Source organism: Ammospiza caudacuta, chromosome 33 (assembly GCF_027887145.1).
Source record: "Ammospiza caudacuta isolate bAmmCau1 chromosome 33, bAmmCau1.pri, whole genome shotgun sequence".
NCBI lineage: Eukaryota > Metazoa > Chordata > Aves > Passeriformes > Passerellidae > Ammospiza > Ammospiza caudacuta.
The window spans coordinates 501,514-521,052 of NC_080625.1; the positions used below are offsets into that span (position 1 = coordinate 501,514).

At 41.4% G+C, this 19,539-nt stretch overlaps 2 protein-coding genes and 1 pseudogene across 4 annotated transcripts; 2 read left to right on the plus strand and 1 right to left on the minus strand.

Moving 5' to 3' along the window:
- LOC131570177 (zinc finger protein 665-like) overlaps positions 1–19,539 on the minus strand; it is a 507,112-nt pseudogene that overhangs the window by 218,039 nt on the left and 269,534 nt on the right.
- On the plus strand, positions 36–11,780 carry POLR1H (RNA polymerase I subunit H). Of its 2 annotated transcripts, XM_058822587.1 has the most exons (5): positions 36–113; positions 3,480–3,655; positions 7,223–7,317; positions 10,718–10,827; positions 11,620–11,780. In XM_058822587.1, the coding sequence occupies exons 2-5, from the start codon at positions 3,505–3,507 to the stop codon at positions 11,642–11,644; spliced, it is 381 nt and encodes a 126-aa protein (XP_058678570.1). In that variant the 5' UTR covers positions 36–113; positions 3,480–3,504; the 3' UTR covers positions 11,645–11,780. The 2 variants fall into 2 exon arrangements, with proteins under 2 accessions (XP_058678570.1, XP_058678571.1); XM_058822588.1 differs by lacking the exon at positions 36–113 and having other exon boundaries at positions 3,390–3,655.
- PPP1R11 (protein phosphatase 1 regulatory inhibitor subunit 11) lies at positions 11,974–15,067 on the plus strand. 2 transcript variants are annotated; one of them, XM_058822571.1, is made up of 2 exons: positions 11,974–12,270; positions 12,709–12,991. In XM_058822571.1, the coding sequence occupies exons 1-2, from the start codon at positions 12,199–12,201 to the stop codon at positions 12,883–12,885; spliced, it is 249 nt and encodes an 82-aa protein (XP_058678554.1). In that variant the 5' UTR covers positions 11,974–12,198; the 3' UTR covers positions 12,886–12,991. The 2 variants fall into 2 exon arrangements, with proteins under 2 accessions (XP_058678554.1, XP_058678553.1); XM_058822570.1 differs by having other exon boundaries at positions 12,132–12,270; positions 12,709–15,067.

Sequence of the window (19,539 nt, forward strand, 5' to 3'; positions counted from 1 at the left end):
TCCCCGGAGGACGCTGGGGAAGCTTCCGGTTTGGGGATTGAGCGGAAGTGACGTCAAGGAGCGGGCGGGGCTTGCGGAGTTTCCGGCGCGCGCAGCGGCGGCCGCGGGAGGAGGTGGGGGAGGGGCGGGGTTGGGAATTTTGGGGATTTTGGGGAATTTTGGGGAAATTTGGGAATTTTGGGGGGGTGGGGAATAAAGGGGGGGCGGGAGGGGGAGTTTGGGGGATTTGGGGGAATTTTGGGGCCTTTGGGGGGAAATTTGGAACTTTTGGGGAATTTGGGGGAATTTGGGGGGAAATTTTGGGGGAAATTTTGGGGAATTTTGGGGGAAATTTTGGGGAATTTTGAGGAATTTTCGGGGCGTTCCCGCGGGGCGCTGAGGCAGCTCCGGCTGAAATTCCGGCGCTTTTCCCTTTCGGGATTGGGGTAAATGCGGGGAATTTTCGGCGGAAAATTTGGGGATTTTTGGGAGAATTTCCGGGGCAGTTCGTGCGTAAATCGGAATTTTGGGGGCGGTTTTGGGGTCAATGTTGGGACTTTAAGGGGCATTTTGGGAGTTTTTGTGGCGCTTTTTTGGTGGGAAATTGGGGAATTTTTGGGGTTTACCGGGTGAAGTTTTGTGGGGGTTTTTGTGGTTGTTTTTGCGGGTTTTTCTGTGATTTTCGTGGTTATTTTCTGTGATTTTCGTGGTTATTTTCTGGTTTTTTTGTGCTTATTTTCTGTGATTCTTGGGGGTATTTTGTGGTTATTTTTGTGGTTATTTTCTGTTATTTTTGTGGTTACTTTCTGTTATTTTCGTGATTATTTTCTGTTATTTTTGTTGTTATTTTCTGTTATTTTTGTGGTTTTTTTCTGTTATTTTTGTGGTTTTTTTCTGTTATTTTTGTGGTTATTTTCTGTTATTTTCGTGGTTTTTTTCTGTTATTTTTGTGGTAATTTTCTGTTATTTTTGTTGTTATTTTCTGTTATTTTTCTGGTTATTTTCTGTTATTTTTGTTGTTATTTTCTGTTATTTTCGTGTTTTTTTTCTGTTATTTTTGTGGTAATTTTCTGTTATTTCTGTTGTTATTTTCTGTTATTTTCGTGATTGTTTTCTGTTATTTTTGTGGTTATTTTCTGTTATTTTCGTGGTTATTTTCTGTGATTTTTGTGATTATTTTCTGTTATTTTTGTGGTTATTTTGGGGCTGGTTTTGTGTTATATTGGGAGGTATTTTTGTGGTTATTTTGGGGTATTTTGGGGTATTTTTGGGGGTTTTTGGCGTTATTTTTGTGGGGTTTTTTTGTGTATTTTTTGGTTGGTTTTGGTTACTTTTGGGATATTTTTGGGGGTATTTTCCTGTTATTTTTGGAGAGTTTCTGGGATATTTTTAGGTTATTTTTGGGCTATTTTTGTGTTAATTTTATGTGGTTTTGGGGTTATTTTGGGGGTATTTTTATGTTATTTTTGGGGGGATTTTGGGGATATTTTCTGGGTATATTGGGGTAATTTGGGGGATTTTTTTGAGGTATTTTTGGGATATTTGTTGGGGTATTTTGGGGGTGTTTTTAGGGTATTTTGGAGATAATTTTGGGGTAATTTTTAGGGTATTCTTGGGGTATTTTTGTGTTATTTTTGTGTTATTTTTGGGGTGCTTTGTGTTATTTTGGGAGGGATTTTTGTCGTTACTTTGGGAGTACTCTTGGAGTATTTTGGGGTTGTTTTGGGGGGATTTTGGGGGATTTTTGTGGTTATTTTTTGCATATTTTTAGGTTATTTGGGGGCTATTTTTGGGGTTAGTTTTGGGGTATTTTGTGGTTATTTTTGGGGTATTTTGTGGTTATTTTCGTGGTTGTTTTCTGTGATTTTGGTGGTTATTTTCTGTTATTTTTGTGGTTATTTTCTGTTATTTTTGTGGTTATTTTCCGTGATTTTGGTGGTTATTTTTGTGGTTATTTTGTGGTTATTTTTGGGGGTATTTTGTGGTTATTTTTGGGGGTATTTTGTGGTTATTTTTGTGGTTATTTTCTGTGATTTTGGTGGTTATTTTCTGTTATTTTTGTGGTTATTTTGTGGTTATTTTTGGGGGTATTTTGTGGTTATTTTTGTGGTTATTTTCTGTGATTTTGGTGGTTATTTTCTGTTATTTTTGTGGTTATTTTGTGGTTATTTTTGGGGGTATTTTGTGGTTATTTTTGTGGTTATTTTCTGTGAATTTTGTGGTTATTTTCTGTGATTTTGGTGGTAATTTTGTGGTTATTTTTGGGGGTATTTTGTGGTTATTTTGGTGGTTATTTTGCGGTTATTTTTGGGGTATTTTCTGTGATGTTCATGGTTATTTTCTGTGATTTTGGGGGTATTTTGTGGTTATTTTCTGTGATTTTTGGGGGGTATTTTGTGGTTATTTTCTGTGATTTTTGGGGTATTTTGTGGTTATTTTCTGTGATTTTTGGGGGTATTTTGCGGTTATTTTCTGTGATTTTTGGGGTATTTTGTGGTTATTTTCTGTGATCTTTGGGGGTATTTGGTGGTTATTTTCTGTGATTTTGGGGGGTATTTTGGTGGTTATTGTCTGTGATTTTTGGGGGTATTTCGTGGTTATTTTCTGTGATTTTTGTGGTTATTTTGCGGTTATTTTCTGTGATTTTGGGGGGTATTTTGGTGGTTATTGTCTGTGATTTTTGGGGTTATTTTGCGGTTATTTTCTGTGATTTTTGGGGGTATTTGGTGGTTATTTTCTGTGATTTTTGGGGTTATTTTGCGGTTATTTTCTGTGATTTTTGTGGTTATTTTGCGGTTATTATCTGTGATTTTTGGGGGTATTTGGTGGTTATTTTCTGTGATTTTTGTGGTTATTTTGCGGTTATTTTCTGTGATTTTTGTGGTTATTTTGCGGTTATTTTCTGTGATTTTTGGGGGTATTTGGTGGTTATTTTCTGTGATTTTTGGGGGGTATTTTGCGGTTATTTTCTGTGATTTTTGGGGGGTATTTTGCGGTTATTTTCTGTGATTTTTGGGGGTATTTTGCGGTTATTTTCTGTGATTTTTGGGGTATTTTGTGGTTATTTTCTGTGATTTTTGGGGTATTTTGTGGTTATTTTCTGTGATTTTTGGGGGTATTTGGTGGTTATTTTCTGTGATTTTTGTGGTTATTTTGCGGTTATTTTCTGTGATTTTTGGGGTTATTTTGCGGTTATTTTCTGTGATTTTTGTGGTTATTTTGCAGTTATTATCTGTGATTTTTGGGGGTATTTGGTGGTTATTTTCTGTGATTTTTGTGGTTATTTTGCGGTTATTTTCTGTGATTTTTGGGGGTATTTTGCGGTTATTTTCTGTGATTTTTGGGGGTATTTGGTGGTTATTTTCTGTGATTTTTGGGGGGTATTTTGCGGTTATTTTCTGTGATTTTGGGGGGTATTTTGCGGTTGTTTTCTGTGATTTTTGTGGTTATTTTGCGGTTATTTTCGTGGTTATTTCCTGTTATTTCCTGTTTATTTTCAGTGCTTCGTGCCCGGCCTCGCGCCCCATGGCCGCCCCCGTGCCGCGGCGGTTCCGCTCCGTTCCCGGCTTCTGCCCCGAGTGCGGCTCCGTCCTGGCCCGGCCCGGCCCCGGCCCCGCCCGGCGCTGCCCCCGCTGCGCCGCCCGGCCCCGCCCGGGTCTGCCCGAGCGCCCCAACGGTGAAATAACCAAAAACCCCGAGAGAGTCCGTAAATCCTGGCCGCATCTGCAAAAATCCCATCGAAATGAAAAAAAACCCCGTCAAATCCCATTAAAATTCCATAGAAATCCCATTAAATCCCCATTGAAATCCCCGATAAAAACCCCATAAAAACCCCGTGTGTATCCCCAGTAAGATTTCATTAAAATCCTGTTAAAATTCCATAGAAATCCCATTAAATTCCCATTGAAATCCCCGATAAAAACCCCATAAAAACCCCGTAGGTATCCCCAGTAAGATTTCATTAAAATCCCATTAAATTCCAGTTAAAACCCCATTAAAGCCTCACTAAAATGCCATAAAAATCCCGTTAAAATTCCAGATAAATCCCATTAAATTCCCATTGAAATCCCCGATAAAAACCCCATAAAAACCCCGTAGGTATCCCCAGTACGATTTCATTAAAATCCCATTAAAATTCCATAGAAATCCCATTAAATTCCCATTGAAATCCCCGATAAAAATCCCATAAAAACCCCGTAGGTATCCCCAGTAAGATTTCATTAAAATCCCATTAAAATTCCAGATAAATCCCATTAAATCCCCATTGAAATCCCCGATAAAAACCCCATAAAAACCCCGTAGGTATCCCCAGTAAAATTTCATTAAAATCCCATTACATTCCAGTTAAAACCCCATTAAAGCCTCACTAAAATGCCATAAAAATCCCATTAAAATTCCAGATAAATCCCATTAAATTCCCATTGAAACCCCGGATAAAAATCCCATAAAAACCCCGTGTGTATCCCCAGTAAGATTTCATTAAAATCCCATTAAAATTCCATAGAAATCCCCGATAAAAATCCCATAAAAACCCCGTAGGTATCCCCAGTAAAATTTCATTAAAATCCCAATAAATTCCAGTTAAAACCCCATTAAAGTCTCACTAAAATTCCATAAAAAATCCCATTAAAATCCCCATTAAATTCCCATTAAATTCCCATTAAATCCCCATTAAAATCACCACAAAAATCCCAATAAAATCGCCATTAAAAGCCCATGAAAAGCCCACCAAAAAAATCCCATAAAATTCCACTAAAAAATCCCACGAGATTCCCAATAAAATCTCATTAAAATCCCCATTAAAATCCCATTAAATCCCATTAAAATCCTATTAAATCCCATTAAACCCCATTAAATCCCATTAAATCCCATTAAAATCCCATTAAACCCCATTAAATCCCATTAAATTCCATTAAAATTCCATTAAAATCCCATTAAACTCCATTAAATCCCATTAAAATCCCATTAAAATCCCGTTAAATCCCATTAAATCCCATTAAAAATTCCAATAAAGTCCCATTAAATTCCCTATTAAAATCCCCATGAAAATCCCATAAAAATTCCCATTAAAATCCCATTGCAAATCCCACAAAAATCCCATTAAAATCCTTCTAAAATCCCCATTACAATCCTCCCAAAAATCTCAATAAATATCCCATAAACATCTCAATAAATATCCCATAAAAATCTCAATAAATATCCCATAAAAATCCAGTTAAAATCCCATTTAAATGCCATAAAAATTTCATTAAAATCCCCATTAAAATCCCACTAAAATCCCTATAAAAATCCCATTAAATCCCATTTTCCCCCTTATTTTTCCCCCTATTTTTCTCCCCCTTTTTCCTCATTTTTCCCCCAATTTTTGCCCATTTCCCCCCAGTCCCCATTTCCCCATTTTTCCCCCCAAATCACAATTTTTCCCCCATTTTTCCCCATTTGTCCCCAATTTTTCACCCTAAAATTCCCTTTTTTCCCCCCATTTTCCCTCATTTTCCCCCCAATCCCCATTTCCCCATTATTATTCCCAAATTTCCCATTTTTAATGTTCTTTTGTCCCAAATTTCCATTTTATGGGATTTTTTCCCAATTTTTCCCCCAATTTTCCCCCTCCTTTTTCCCTATTTTTCCCCAGTTTTTCCCCATTTTTCCCGTTTTTTTCCCCCCATGTTTTCCCTGTTGTTTCCCCAGTCCCCGTTCCCCGTTATTATTCTGAAATTTCCCATTTTTAATGTTCTTTTGTCCCAAATTTCCATTTTTCCCCATTTTTCCCCCAATTTTTCCCCTCTTTTCCCCCCAATTTTCCCCCTCCTTTTTCCCCATTTTTCCCGTTTTTTTCTCCCTAAAATTCCCTTTTTCCCCCCATTTTTTCCCTGTTGTTTCCCCAGTCCCCGTTCCCCATTATTATTCTGAAATTTCCCATTTTTAATGTTTTTTTTTGTCCCAAATTTCCATTTTATGGGATTTTTTCCCAATTTTTCCCCCAATTTTCCCCCTCCTTTTTCCCTATTTTTCCCCAGTTTTTCCCCATTTTTCCCGTTTTTTTCCCCCCATGTTTTCCCTGTTGTTTCCCCAGTCCCCGTTCCCCGTTGTTATTCTGAAATTTCCCATTTTTAATGTTCTTTTGTCCCAAATTTCCATTTTTTCCAATTTTTCCCCATTTTTTCCCAATTTTCCCCCCAATTTTCCCCTCCTTTTTCCCCATTTTTCCCGTTTTTTTCTCGCTAAAATTCCCTTTTTTCCCCCATTTTTTCCCTGTTGTTTCCCCAATCCCCATTTCCCCATTATTATTCCCAAATTTCCCATTTTTAATGTTCTTTTGTCCCAAATTTCCATTTTTCCCCAGTTTTTCCCCATTTTTCCCGTTTTTTTTTCCCTAAAATTCCCTTTTTTCCCCCTTTTTTTCCCTGTTGTTTCCCCAGTCCCCGTTCCCCATTATTATTCCCAAATTTCCCATTTTTAATGTTTTTTTTTGTCCCAAATTTCCATTTTATGGGATTTTTTCCCAATTTTTCCCCCAATTTTCCCCCTCCTTTTTCCCTATTTTTCCCCAGTTTTTCCCCATTTTTCCCGTTTTTTTCCCCCCATGTTTTCCCTGTTGTTTCCCCAGTCCCCGTTCCCCGTTATTATTCTGAAATTTCCCATTTTTAATGTTCTTTTGTCCCAAATTTCCATTTTTTCCAATTTTTCCCCATTTTTTCCCAATTTTCCCCCCAATTTTCCCCCTCCTTTTTCCCCATTTTTCCCGTTTTTTTTTTTTCCCTAAAATTCCCTTTTTTCCCCCATTTTTTCCCTGTTGTTTCCCCAGTCCCCGTTCCCCATTATTATTCCCAAATTTCCCATTTTTAATGTTCTTTTGTCCCAAATTTCCATTTTTCCCAATTTTTCCCCCAATTTTCCCCCTCCTTTTTCCCCATTTTTCCCGTTTTTTTTCCCTAAAATTCCCTTTTTCCCCCCATTTTTTCCCTGTTGTTTCCCCAGTCCCCGTTCCCCGTCGTTATTCCCAAATTTCCCATTTTTAATGTTTTTTTTTGTCCCAAATTTCCATTTTATGGGATTTTTTCCCAATTTTTCCCCCAATTTTCCCCCTCCTTTTTCCCTATTTTTCCCCAGTTTTTCCCCATTTTTCCCGTTTTTTTTCCCCCCATGTTTTCCCTGCTGTTTCCGCAGTCCCCGTTCCCCGTCGTTATTCCCGAATTTCCCATTTTTAGTGGTTTTTCCCCCAAATTTCCGTTTTTCCCAGACCCCGAGGGCTCCCGGCTCCGCAGCTCCCTGAGCTTCAGCGGCCCCGGGGGGGGGAGGGGCGGCCGCGGCCCCGCCCCCCTGGAGGGACCCACGGTGGGTGAGAGGAACAGCGGGAATGTTGGGGAATCCCAAAGTATCGCGAAAAAATAAAAAAAATATTGGGAGAAAAATTAAAAAAAAAAAATATTGGGGGGAAAATAAAAAAAAAATATTGGGAGGAAAAAAAAAAAAAAATTGGGAGGAAAAAAATAAAAAATATTGGGAGGAAAATAAAAAAAAATTGGGAGGAAAATAAAAAAAATATTGGGGGGAAAATAAAAAAAAATACTGGGGGGAAAATCCCAAAAATATTGGGGGAAAATCCAAAAAGTATTGGGGGGAAAAATCCCCAAAGATTTGGGGAAAAAAATCCAAAAAATCTGGGGAGAAAAATCCCAAATATTTGGGGAAAAATCCCCAAAGATTCGGGGGAAAAAATCCCAAAAATTTTGGGGGAAAAATCCAAAAATATTGGGGAAAAATCCCAAAAATACTGGGGGGAAAATAAAAAAAATATTGGGAGAAAAATAAAAAAAATACTCGGGGGAAAATCCCAAAAATATTGGGGGGAAATCCCAAAAATATTGGGGGGAAATCCCAAAAATATTGGGGAAAAAATCCCAGAAATTTGGGGAAAAAAATCCCAAAAATATTTGGGGAAAAATCCCAAAAATATTGGGAAAAAAAATCCCAAAAATATTGGGGGAAAAATAAAAAAAATATTGGGAGAAAAATAAAAAAAATACTGGGGGGAAAATCCCAAAAATATTGGGGGAAAAATAAAAAAATATTGGGGGAAAAAATCCCAAAAATATTGCAGGAAAAATACAAAAATATTTGGGGAAAATCCCAAAAAGACTGGGGGAAAAATCCCAAAAATATTGGGGGAAAAATCCCAAAAATATTGGGGGAAAAATTAAAAAATATTGGGGGAAAAATCCCCAAAGGTTTGGGGAAAAAAATCCCAAAAATATTGGGGAAAAAGTCCCAAATATTTGGGGAAAAATCCCAAAAATATTGGGGAAAAAATCCCAAAAATGTTTGGGGAAAATCCCAAAAATTTGGGGGAAAAATCCCAAAAATATTGGGGAAAAATTCCCAAAAGTTTGGGGAAATCCCAAACATATTGGGGGAAAAAATCCCAAAATTTTGGGGAAAAAATCCCAAAAATATCGGGGAAAATTCCCAAAAATATTGGGGAAAAATACCCAAAAATATTTGGGGGAAAATCCCAAAAATATTGGGGGAAAAATAAAAAAATACTGGGGGGAAAATCCCAAAGATTTGGGGAAAAAAATCCCAAAAATATTTGGGGAAAAATCCCAAGAATATTGGGGGAAAAAATTCCAAAAATATTGGGGGAAATCCCAAAAATATTTGGGGAAAATCCCAAAAATTTGGGGAAAAATAAAAAAAAATATTGAGGGAAAATCCCAAAAATATTTGGGGAAAAATCCCAAAAATTCCTGGGAATTTGGGAAAAAAAGCCCCCAGAAATTGGGAAAAAAATTAAAAAATAAGCAGGAAAATTCCCCAAAAAATCCTGGGAATTTGGGAAAAAATCTTCCCAAAATTTGGGGGGAATACTCCAAAAATTGGGGAAAAAATTCCTGGGAATTTAGGAAGAAATCCCCCCAAAAAGTGGGGAAAATAAAAAAAAATGGGGAAAAAATCCAAGAATTTTGGGGAAAATTCCCCCCAAAATTCCTGGGAATTTGGGAAAAAATGCCCCCTAAAAATTGGGAAAATTTTAAAAATGGGGAAAAAATCCCAAAAATTTGGGGAAAGAATTCCTGGGAATTTGGGGAAAAAATCCCCCAAAAATTGTGGAAAAAAATCTCAAAACATTTGGGGTAAAATTACCCAAAAAAATGGGGAAAATCTCAAAAAATTCCTGGGAATTTGGGAAAAAAATCCCCCAAAAATTTGAAAAAAAAAATCCCACAAAAACTTGGGGGATAATCCTCAAAAACTGGGGAAAAGTCCCCAAAATTTGGGGGGAAAAATAAAAAACAAAATCACAAGAATTTGGGAGAAATCCCCAAAAATTCCTGGGAATTTGGGAAAAATCCCCCCAAAATTTGGGAGAAAATCCCAAAAATTTTTGGGAATTTTGGAAAAATCCCCCCAAAATTTGGGAGAAAATCCCAAAAATTTTTGGGAATTTGGGAAAAATTCCCCCCAAAATTTGGGAGAAAATCCCAAAAATTTTTGGGAATTTGGGGAAAAATCCCCCAAAATTTGGGAGAAAATCCCAAAAATTTTTGGGAATTTGGGGAAAAATCCCCCAAAATTTGGGAGAAAATCCCAAAAATTTTTGGGAATTGGGAATAAAAAAAATTCAGTAGGAGGGGAGAAAAATGGGAATTTTGGGGGTGAAATGCTGGAATTCCTGGGGTGCATTAAAGAGGTTTTGAGGTGAACAAAGAATATTTTCATTTTTGTTGTTTTTGAGATGAACGAAGGGAACAATTGGGGTGAATTAGGGGAAGTTTTGCTTTTTTTTGTTTGTAAATTAATGGGATTTCGGGGCATTTTTGGGTGGATAAATGGAATTTTGGGGATTTTTGGATGTTTGAGGTGCCAGGACCTGTCCCAGGTGTGCCCGTGTGGGGATGTGCTTCCACCCGGGATTGGGGCGTAAATAAACGGAATTTTATCTTAAATAAATGGAATTTTATCATAAATAAATGGAATTTTATCATAAATAAATGGAATTTTTGGATATTTTAGATTGATATAACGTGCCCAAAACGCTCCCACGTGGGGATGTGCTTCCACCCAGGATTTTGGGCATAAATAAATGGAATTTTATCATAAATAATTGAAGTTTTGGGTATTTCAGGTGGACAGGACGTGCCCAAAATGTTCCCACGTGGGGATGTGTTTCCACCCAGGATTTTGGGCATAAATAAATGGAATTTTATCATAAATAAATGGAATTTTATCATAAATAAATTGATTTTTTGGATATTTTAGATTGATAGAACGTGCCCAAAACGCTCCCACGTGGGGATGTGCTTCCACCCAGGATTTTGGGCATAAATAAATGGAATTTTATCATAAATAATTGAAGTTTTGGGTATTTCAGGTGGACAGGATGTGCCCAAAATGTTCCCACGTGGGGATGTGCTTCCACCCAGGATTTTGGGCATAAATAAATGGATTTTTAGGATAAATAAATTGAATTTTTTCCATATTTCAGGTGGACAGGACGTGCCCACGGTGCTCCCACACGGGGATGTGCTTCCACCCGGGATTGGGGGGATATTTTTAGGATAAATAAATGGATTTTTATCACAAATAATTTGATTTTTTTAATATTTCAGGTGGACAGGACGTGCCCGCGGTGCTCCCGCGTGGGGATGTGCTTCCACCCAGGACTGGGGGGATAATTTAGCATAAATTAAAAGCAGTTTTTGGGTAAATAAATTGAATTTTTTCCATATTTCAGGTGGACAGAAGCTGTCCCCAGTGCTCCCACGCGGGGATGTGGTTCCACACGCGGCAGATGCGCTCGGCTGACGAGGGCCAGACGGTTTTCTACACCTGCCCCCGCTGCAGGTCAGCACCGAGCGGCGCAAAATCACCCAAATAGCCCTGAAATCACCCCCAGAATATCCCCAAATAACCCTGAAATCATCCCCAAAATATCCCCAAAATAGCCCTGAAATCACCCCCAAAATATCCCCAAAATAGCCCTGAAATCACCCCCAGAATATCCCCAAAATAGCCCTGAAATCATCCCCAAAATCACCCAAATAGCCCTGAAATCACCCCCAAAATCACCCAAATAACCCTGAAATCACCCCCAGAATATCCCCAAAATAGCCCTGAAATCACCCCCAGAATATCCCAAAGTAACCCTGAAATCATCCCCAAAATATCCCCAAAAACACCCCAAAATAATCCCCAAAATATCCCCAAAATATCCCCAAATAGCCCTGAAATCATCCCCAAAATATCCCCAAAATCTCCCCCAAAACACCCCTAAATAACCCTGAAATCACCCCCAAAATAACCTAAAACCACCCCAAAATAATCCCCAAAATAACCTAAATAACCCTGAAATAATCCCCAAATATCCCCTAAATAATCTTGAAATAATCCCCAAAAATATCCTAAAATTCCCCCAAAATAATCCCGAAAAAACTCCAAAATATCCCCAAAATGTCCCCCAAAATTATCCCCAAATTACCCCAAAACAACCCCCAAAAATGCCAAAATTTCCCGAAAATGAACCCCAAAAATTCCCCAAAATTGATCCCAAATAACCCCAAATGAACCCAAAACTCCCCCAAAATTCCCAAACGAAGCCAAAATCCCGAATTCCCCCAGCATCCCCTCTTCCCGCAGGTTCCAGGAGAAGGAAGATTCCTGAAATCCCCAATTTTGGCCATTTTGGGGCATTTTTGGCACTTTTGGGAATTTTTTGGAGGATTTTTTTTGGAGGATTTTTTTTTAATTTTGGGATTTTTTTGGGGGGATTTTTTTTTTTTTTTTTTGCATTTTTGGGACCGTTTTTGCACTAGAGCAGAAATAAAAGCGACTCCCCCAAATTTAAAGCGGAATTTTGATTTATTTTTTATTTTTCTGGGATTTTTGTTTTTGCTTTTTCTGAGCCCAAAATCGCCCCAGCCCCTTTTTCCCCTCTGCGATCTCCCGCTGAGCAAGTTTGTCCCTTCCGCGCCTCCGTACCCGCCTCAACCGCTCCGGAAGTGCCGCGCACCGGAAGCTCCCGCGCAGGGGGAGCGGATTCGCTGCCGCACCCACCGGAAGTGGCGCCGCAGACCGGAAGTGGGGGCGGCCTCGGGCGCCGCACCGGGGGCGGCGGCGAGAGCGGCCCGGCCCTTCCCAGTTCCGCCCCCGCCCCATCCCAGTAACGGCGCCGTCCCCTCCCGGCAGCGGGGACACCCCCGGGACCCCCCCGCGGCCATGGCCGAGACCGCGGAGAGCGGCGGCGGCTGCGGCACCGCCACCGTCACCGAGAGCGGAACCGCGGAACCGGTACCGGGCCTGGAGGGGAAAATGGGAGGGATGGGAGGGACTGGGATGGGGGACGGGAAACTGGGAGGGACTGGGAGGGGTTTTGGGGATACTGGGATGGACTGGGAGGGGTTCGGGGTTACTGGGATGGACTGGGATGGACTGGGATGGACTGGGAGGGGATTTGGGGATACTGGGATGGACTGGGAGGGGATTTGGGGATACTGGGAGGGACTGGGAGGGGATTTGGGGATACTGGAAGGGACTGGGATGGACTGGGATGGACTGGGAGGGAATTTGGGGATACTGGGATGGACTGGGAGGGGATTTGGGGATACTGGGAGGGACTGGGAGGGGTTTGGATGCTGGGAAGGGTCCCTGGGGGACACACAATGACCCCGCAGTGACCCCAAATGACCCCGGGTGACCCCCGGGTGACCCCCGTGGCCCCGCCCCCAGGAGAACCGCAGCCTGACGCTGAAGCTGAGGAAGAGGAAGCCGGACAAGAAGGTCGAGTGGTCGAGCGACACCGTGGACAACGAGCACCTGGGCCGGCGCTCCTCCAAGTGTGAGCGGCCAGACATGACCCAAAATCACCCCAAAAATGGCCCCAAAACAGCCCTAAAATATCTGTAAAATATATCCCAAAATCACCCCAAAAATGGCCCCAAAATCACCCCAAAAATGGCCCCAAAATATCCCTAAAATATCTGTAAAATATATCCCAGAATCACCCCAAAAATGGCCCTAAAATGGCCCTAAAATATCTGTAAAATATATCCCAGAATCACCCCAAAAATGGCCCCAAAATCACCCCAAAAATGGCCCTAAAATACCCCCAAAATGGCCCTAAAACATCTCTAAAATATACCCCAAAACAGCCCCAAAAATGGCCCCAAAATCACCCTAAAAATGGCCCTAAAGAATCCGTAAAATAGCCCCAAAATACCTCTAAAACAAATCCCGAAACAGCCCCAGAAATGGCCCCAAATAACCCCAAAATCACCCCAAATGTGGCTCTAAAACAGCCCCAAAAATGGCCCAAAACTGCCCCAAAATATTCCCAAAGTCACCCCAAATATATTCCCTAAATAGCTCTTAAATATATCCCAAAATGGCCCCGGAATATTCTCTAAATTTGCCCTAAACAGCCCCAAAAATGGCCCAAAATAGCCCCAAAATATATCCCAAAATGGGCCCCAAAATGGTCCCAAAGCTGGGCCAAAATATCCCTTAAATATCCCCTAAATATCCCCAAAAATGGGCCCAAAATGGCCCCAAAATATCCCTCAAATATATCCCAAAATGGCCCCAAAATGTTCCCAAATGGGGCCCCAAAACATCCCCAAAAACATCCCCAAAATTGGCCCCAAAACTGCCCCAAAATATCCCCAAAATCACCCCAAATATATTTCTAAAATAGGCCTAAAATGTATCTCAAAATGGCCCCTAAAAAGCCCCCAAACAGCCCCAAAATATCCCAAAAATTCCTCCCAGAACAGCCCTAAAGTGGCCCCAAAACGCCCTGAAATTGGCCCTGAAATATCCCCGAAACACAACCCCAAAATGGTCTCAGTTATAGCCCAAAACACATCCCATAATTCCCACAAAATCACCCTAAAACATCCCAAAAATACCTCCCCGGATATCCCAGAAATGGCCCCAAAATATCCTGAAACAGCCCCAAATATACCCCAAAATATCCTGAAATGTTACCCAGAACAAGCCCAAAAAACCCCCAAATACACCCAAAATATAACCCAAAACAGCCCCAAAAACGTCCCCAAATTGGCCTTAAATGGCCCCAAAATGTCCCAGAAATGCCCCAAATATGTCCCCAAAATAACCACAAATATTGCACAGATCAGCACCAAAAATGCCCCAAAATTCCTCTCTGAATATCCCCAGAATATCCCCAAAATACATCCCACAATATCCCAGAAATATCCCAAAACCGATCCCAAAATCGATCCCAAAATGGCCCCAAAATATCCCCAAAATATCCCCAAAATATCCCCAAAATACATCCCACAATATCCCAGAAATATCCCAAAATCGATCCCAAAATCGATCCCAAAATGGCCCCAAAATATCCCCAAAATATCCCCAAAATATCCCCAAAATACATCCCACAATATCCCAGAAATATCCCAAAATCTATCCCAAAATTGATCCCAAAATTGATCCCAAAATGGCCCCAAAATATCCCCAAAATATCCCCAAAATACATCCCACAGTATCCCAGGAATATCCCAAAATTGATCCCAAAATGGCCCCAAAATATCCCCAAAATAAATCCAAGAATATCCCAGAAATATCCCAAAACTGATCCCAAAATTGATCCCAAAATATCCCCAAAATACCCCAAAATACATCCCACAATATCCCAGGAATATCCCAAAATCGATCCCAAAATTGATCCCAAAATGGCCCCAAAATATCCCCAAAATAAATCCAAGAATATCCCAGAAATATCCCAAAACCGATCCCAAAAATGGCCCCAAAATATCCCCAAAATACCCCAAAATACATCCCACAATATCCCAGAAATATCCCAAAATTGATCCCAAAAATGGTCTCAAAATCGATCCCAAAATTGATCCCAAAATATCCCCAAAATATCCCCAAAATACATCTCACAATATCCCAGGAATATCACAAATTTCATCTCAAAATCGATGCCAAAATATCCCCAAAATACATCCCACAATATCCCAGGAATATCCCAAAAATGATCCCAAAATTGATCCCAAAATATCCCCAAAATACCCCAAAATATCCCCAAAATACATCCCACAATATCCCAGAAATATCCCAAATTTGATCCCAAAATATCCCCAAAATAAATCCAAGAATATCCCAGGAATATCCCAAAATCGATCCCAAAATCGATCCCAAAAATGGCCCCAAAATGGCCCCAAACCTCCCCTCCCCCACCCCCCCGCCCCTCAAACCTTTTGGGGACCCCCCAAAATCCCCAAAAGGCCCCAAAATCCCCAAAATTCCCTCCCGGGGACCCCAAATCCCTTCAGACCCCCCCGAATCAGCTCCCAGAACTCCTTTGGGAGACCCCAAAACTGCCCCGGAACCCCAAAAACCCCCAAAAACCCCTCTGGGAACCCCCAAACCGCCCCTCCCCCACATCCCCAAACCCCCTCCCACCCCTCAAACTTTTTGGGGACCCCCCAAAAACCCCAAATCCCCCAGAAACCCCAAATGCCCCCAAAAACCCCAAAAACCCCAAAACCCCCAAAACCCCCAAACCCCCCTAAAAACCCCAAAAACCCCAAAAATCCCCAAATCCCCAAAAACCCCCCAAAACCCCAAACCCCCCAAAAACCCCAAATCCCCCAAAAACCCCAAATCCCCCCAAACCCCCCAAATCCCCCCAAACCCCCCAAATCCCCCAAATTCCCCCAAAAACCCCAAACCCCCCAAAAACCCCAAAACCCCCAAAACCCCCAAAAACCCTTAAAAACCCCAAATCCCCCAAAAACCCCAAAACCCCCCAAAAACCACAAATCCCCCAAATCCCCCCAAAGCCCCCAAAAACCCCAAATCCCCCCAAAGCCCCCAAAACCCCAAATCCCCCCAAAAACCCCAAAACCCCAAATCCCCCCAAAAACCCCAAAACCCCCAAAACCCCCAAAAACCCCAAATCCCCAAAAACCCTTAAAAACCCCAAATGCCCCAAAAACCCCAAATCCCCCCAAAACCCACAAATCCCCCAAATCCCCCCAAATCCCCCAAAACCCCCAAAAACCCCAAAAACCCCAAAACCCCCAAAACCCCCAAATCCCCCAAAACCCCCAAATCCCCAAAAACCCCCAACCCCCAAACCCCAACCCCCCCAATATTTCCAGGCTGCTGCATCTACGAGCGGCCGCGGGCGTTCGGCGAGAGCTCCTCGGAGAGCGAGCCCGAGCCCGAGCCCGAGGAGGAGGAGGAGGAGGATGAAGAAGAGCGGGGGGCGGGGCCGCAGGGGGGGCGGGGCCAGGGCGAGGGGCGTGGCCCGGGCGGGGGGCGGGGCCCGGGCGGGGTGGGGGAGGGGAGCTGCGGGCACCTCCATCACTGCGTCCGCGGCCACAAACGGGAACGCGCCCGGCGCGGGGAGGGGGAGGGGCGGGGGGCGGGGCCGGGGGCGGGGCCGGGGGCTCAGCCCCTCCCCCACCGCCCCGCAGCCCCTCCCCCCCCGCCCGCGGCCATGGAGCACTGAGGGGGGGCCCCGCCCCCGCCCCTCCCCCACGCGGAAATGACCGGGGGGTGGGGGGGGTGGGGTGGGGTTAAAGATTCTGGGGTTTAAAGGGTTAAAAAATTCTGGAATTTAAAGGGTTAAAAACTCTGGAATTTAAAGGGTTAAAAATTCTGGAATTTAAAGGGTTAAAAACTCTGCGGGTTGGAGCCGGAGTTTGGGGTTAAAATTCTGGAATTTAAAGGGTTAAAAAATTCTGGGATTTAAAGGGTTAAAAATTCTGGGGTTGGAGCAGGAGTTTGGGGTTAAAATTCTGGAATTTAAAGGGTTAAAAACTCTGGAATTTAAAGGGTTAAAAATTCTGGGGTTGGAGCCGGAGCTTGGGGTTAAAATTCTGGAATTTAAAGGGTTAAAGATTCTGGAATTTAAAGGGTTAAAGACTCGGGAATTTAAAGGGTTAAAAGCTCTGGGATTTAAAGAGTTAAAACCCCTGGAATTGAAAGGGTTAAAACCTCTGGGATTTAAAGGGTTAAAAACTCTGGGATTTAAAGGGTTAAAAACTCTGCGGGTTGGAGCCGGAGTTTGGGGTTAAAAATCTGGAATTTAAAGGGTTAAAGATTCTGGAATTTAAAGGGTTAAAAACTCTGGGATTTAAAGGGTTAAAGACTCTGGAATTTAAAGGCTTAAAAATTCTCGAATTTAAAGGGTTAAAAAAATCTAGGATTTAAAGGGTTAAAAAATCTGGAATTTAAAGGGTTAAAACCTCTGGAATTTAAAGGGTTAAAGGATCTGGGATTTAAAGGGTTAAAGGATCTGGGATTCAAAGGGTTAAAAATTCTGGGGTTTAAAGGGTTAAAAACTCTGGGGTTTGGAGCCGGAGTTTGGGGTTAAAATTCTGGAATTTAAAGGGTCAAAAACTCTGGAATTTAAAGGGTTAAAAAACTCTGGGATTTAAAGAGTTAAAACCCCTGGAATTTAAAGGGTTAAAAACTCTGGGATTTAAAGGGTTAAAAACTCTGGGGTTGGAGCCGGAGTTTGGGGTTAAAATTCTGGAATTTAAAGAGTTAAAAATTCTCGAATTTAAAAGGTTGAAATCTCTGGAATTTGAAGGGTTAAAAACTCTGGAACTTGAAGGGTCAAAAAACTCTGGGATTTAAAGGGTTAAAAAACTCGGGAATTTAAAGGGTTAAAAACTCTGGGATTTAAAGGGTTAAAAACGCTGCGGGTTGGAGCCGGAGTTTGGGGTTAAAATTCTGGAATTTAAAGGGTTAAAAATTCTCGAATTTAAAGGGTTGAAATCTCTGGAATTTAAAGGGTTAAAAACTCGGGAATTTCAAGGGTTTAAAAACAAGGGATTTAAAGGGTTAAAACCCCTGGAATTTAAAGGGTTAAAGGATCTGGGGTTTAAAGGGTTAAAGGATCTGGGATTCAAAGGGTTAAAAACTCTGGAATTTAAAGGGTTAAAAACTCTGGGGTTTGGAGCCAGAGTTTGGGGTTAAAATTCTGGAATTTAAAGGGTTAAAAAATTCTGGATTTTAAAGGGTTAAAAATTCTCGAATTTAAAGGGTTAAAAAACTCTGGGATTTAAAGGGTTAAAAAACTCGGGAATGTCAAGGGTTTAAAACCAAGGGATTTAAAGGGTTAAAAACTCTGGAATTTAAAAGGTTAAAGATTCGGGAATTTAAAGGGTTAAAAAACTCTGGGATTTAGAGGGTTAAAAACTCTGGGATTTAAAGGGTTAAAAACTCGGGAATTTAAAGGGTTAAAAACCCTGGAATTTAAAGGGTTAAAAACTCGGGAATTTAAAGGGTTAAAACCCCTGGAATGTAAAGGTTTAAAAACTCTGGGATTTAAAAGGTTAAAGATTCGGGAATTTAAAGGGTTAAAAACTCTGGAATTTAATGGGTTAAAAAAATTGGGAAATTTAAGGGTTAAAGGTTCGGGAATTTAAAGGGTTAAAATTTCAGGGGCCCAGAGCCAAAATTTGGGGGGTTTGGGGTTGAAACTCTGGAATTTAAGGGGTTCAAAATTCCGGAATGTAAAGGGTTAAAAATTCAGGGGGTCGGAGCCAAAGTTTGGGGGTTTTGGGGTTAAAATTTCGCGGTTTGGGGTCAAAATTTGGGGATTTCAGGGTTAAATTTGGGGCCTTTGGAGTTCAAAAGTCTGGAATTGAAAGGTTAAAATTTCGTGGGGTCAGAGGCAAAATTTGGCAGTTTTAGGGTTAAAATTGGGGGTTTTGGGGTCCAAAATTCTGGAACTGAAGGGTTAAAATTTCTGGGGTTTGGGGCCAAAATTTGGGGGATCTGGGGTTAAAATTCAGGGATTTAAAGGGTTAAAAATTCAGGGGCTTGGGCCGAAATTTGGGGGTTTTGGCGTTAAAAATTCGGGAATTTAAGGGTTAAAAATTCACAGGGGTTTAGAGTCGAAACTTGCGGGTTTTGGGCCGAAATTTGGGAATTTAAGGGTTAAAATTTGGGGCTTTTGGGGTTGAAATTCTGGGATTTAAAGGGTTAAAAATTCGGGGGGTGAGAGCCCAAGTTTTGGTATTTTTGGCCTAAAAAAAACTTCCAGCGTTTTAGGGGTTAAAAGTTGGGGAGTTTTAGGGTTCCAATTTTGTGGTTTGGTCCAAAAAGTTTGGACTTTGGGGCTCAAAATTTTGACTTTGGGGGTTCGGGACCAAACTTTTGGGGGATTTTGGTCCAAATTTTGGGAGTTTTGGGGTCAAAATTTCAGAGTTCAGGAGCAAAAATTTGGGGCCTTAGGGACAAAATTTTGGGGCTCTGATGCCAAAATCCCAAAGTTTCAGCCCCAGATTTGGGGCACTTGGTGCCGAAATTTTGGCGTTTCAGCCCCAAAATTCTGAAATTTTAGCCCCAAAATTCCAGGGTTTCATCCCTAAAAATTCCGGGGTTTTCGCTCCAGAATTCTGGAGTTTTCAAGCCCCAAATTCCAGAATTTTAACCCAAAGGTTCCCGTGGTTTAGCCCCAAAAATCCCAGGGGTTGAAGCCCAAAATTTCTGGAGTTTCAGCCCAAAATTCCCGATGTTTGCTCCCAAATTCCGGAGTTTGAACACAGAAAATTTCGGCGCTTTAGCCCC

Excerpts from the sequence above, each read along its gene's own strand:
- PPP1R11 (XM_058822570.1), top strand. The coding sequence starts at position 13,510 with ATGGGCCCAAAATGGCCCCAAAATATCCCTCAAATATATCCCAAAATG.
- POLR1H (XM_058822587.1), top strand. The coding sequence starts at position 3,505 with ATGGCCGCCCCCGTGCCGCGGCGGTTCCGCTCCGTTCCCGGCTTCTGC. Across the intron at positions 3,656-7,222 it reads TCTGCCCGAGCGCCCCAACG|ACCCCGAGGGCTCCCGGCTC; the intron begins GTGAAATAACCA and ends CGTTTTTCCCAG. Across the intron at positions 7,318-10,717 it reads CCCCCCTGGAGGGACCCACG|GTGGACAGAAGCTGTCCCCA; the intron begins GTGGGTGAGAGG and ends TCCATATTTCAG.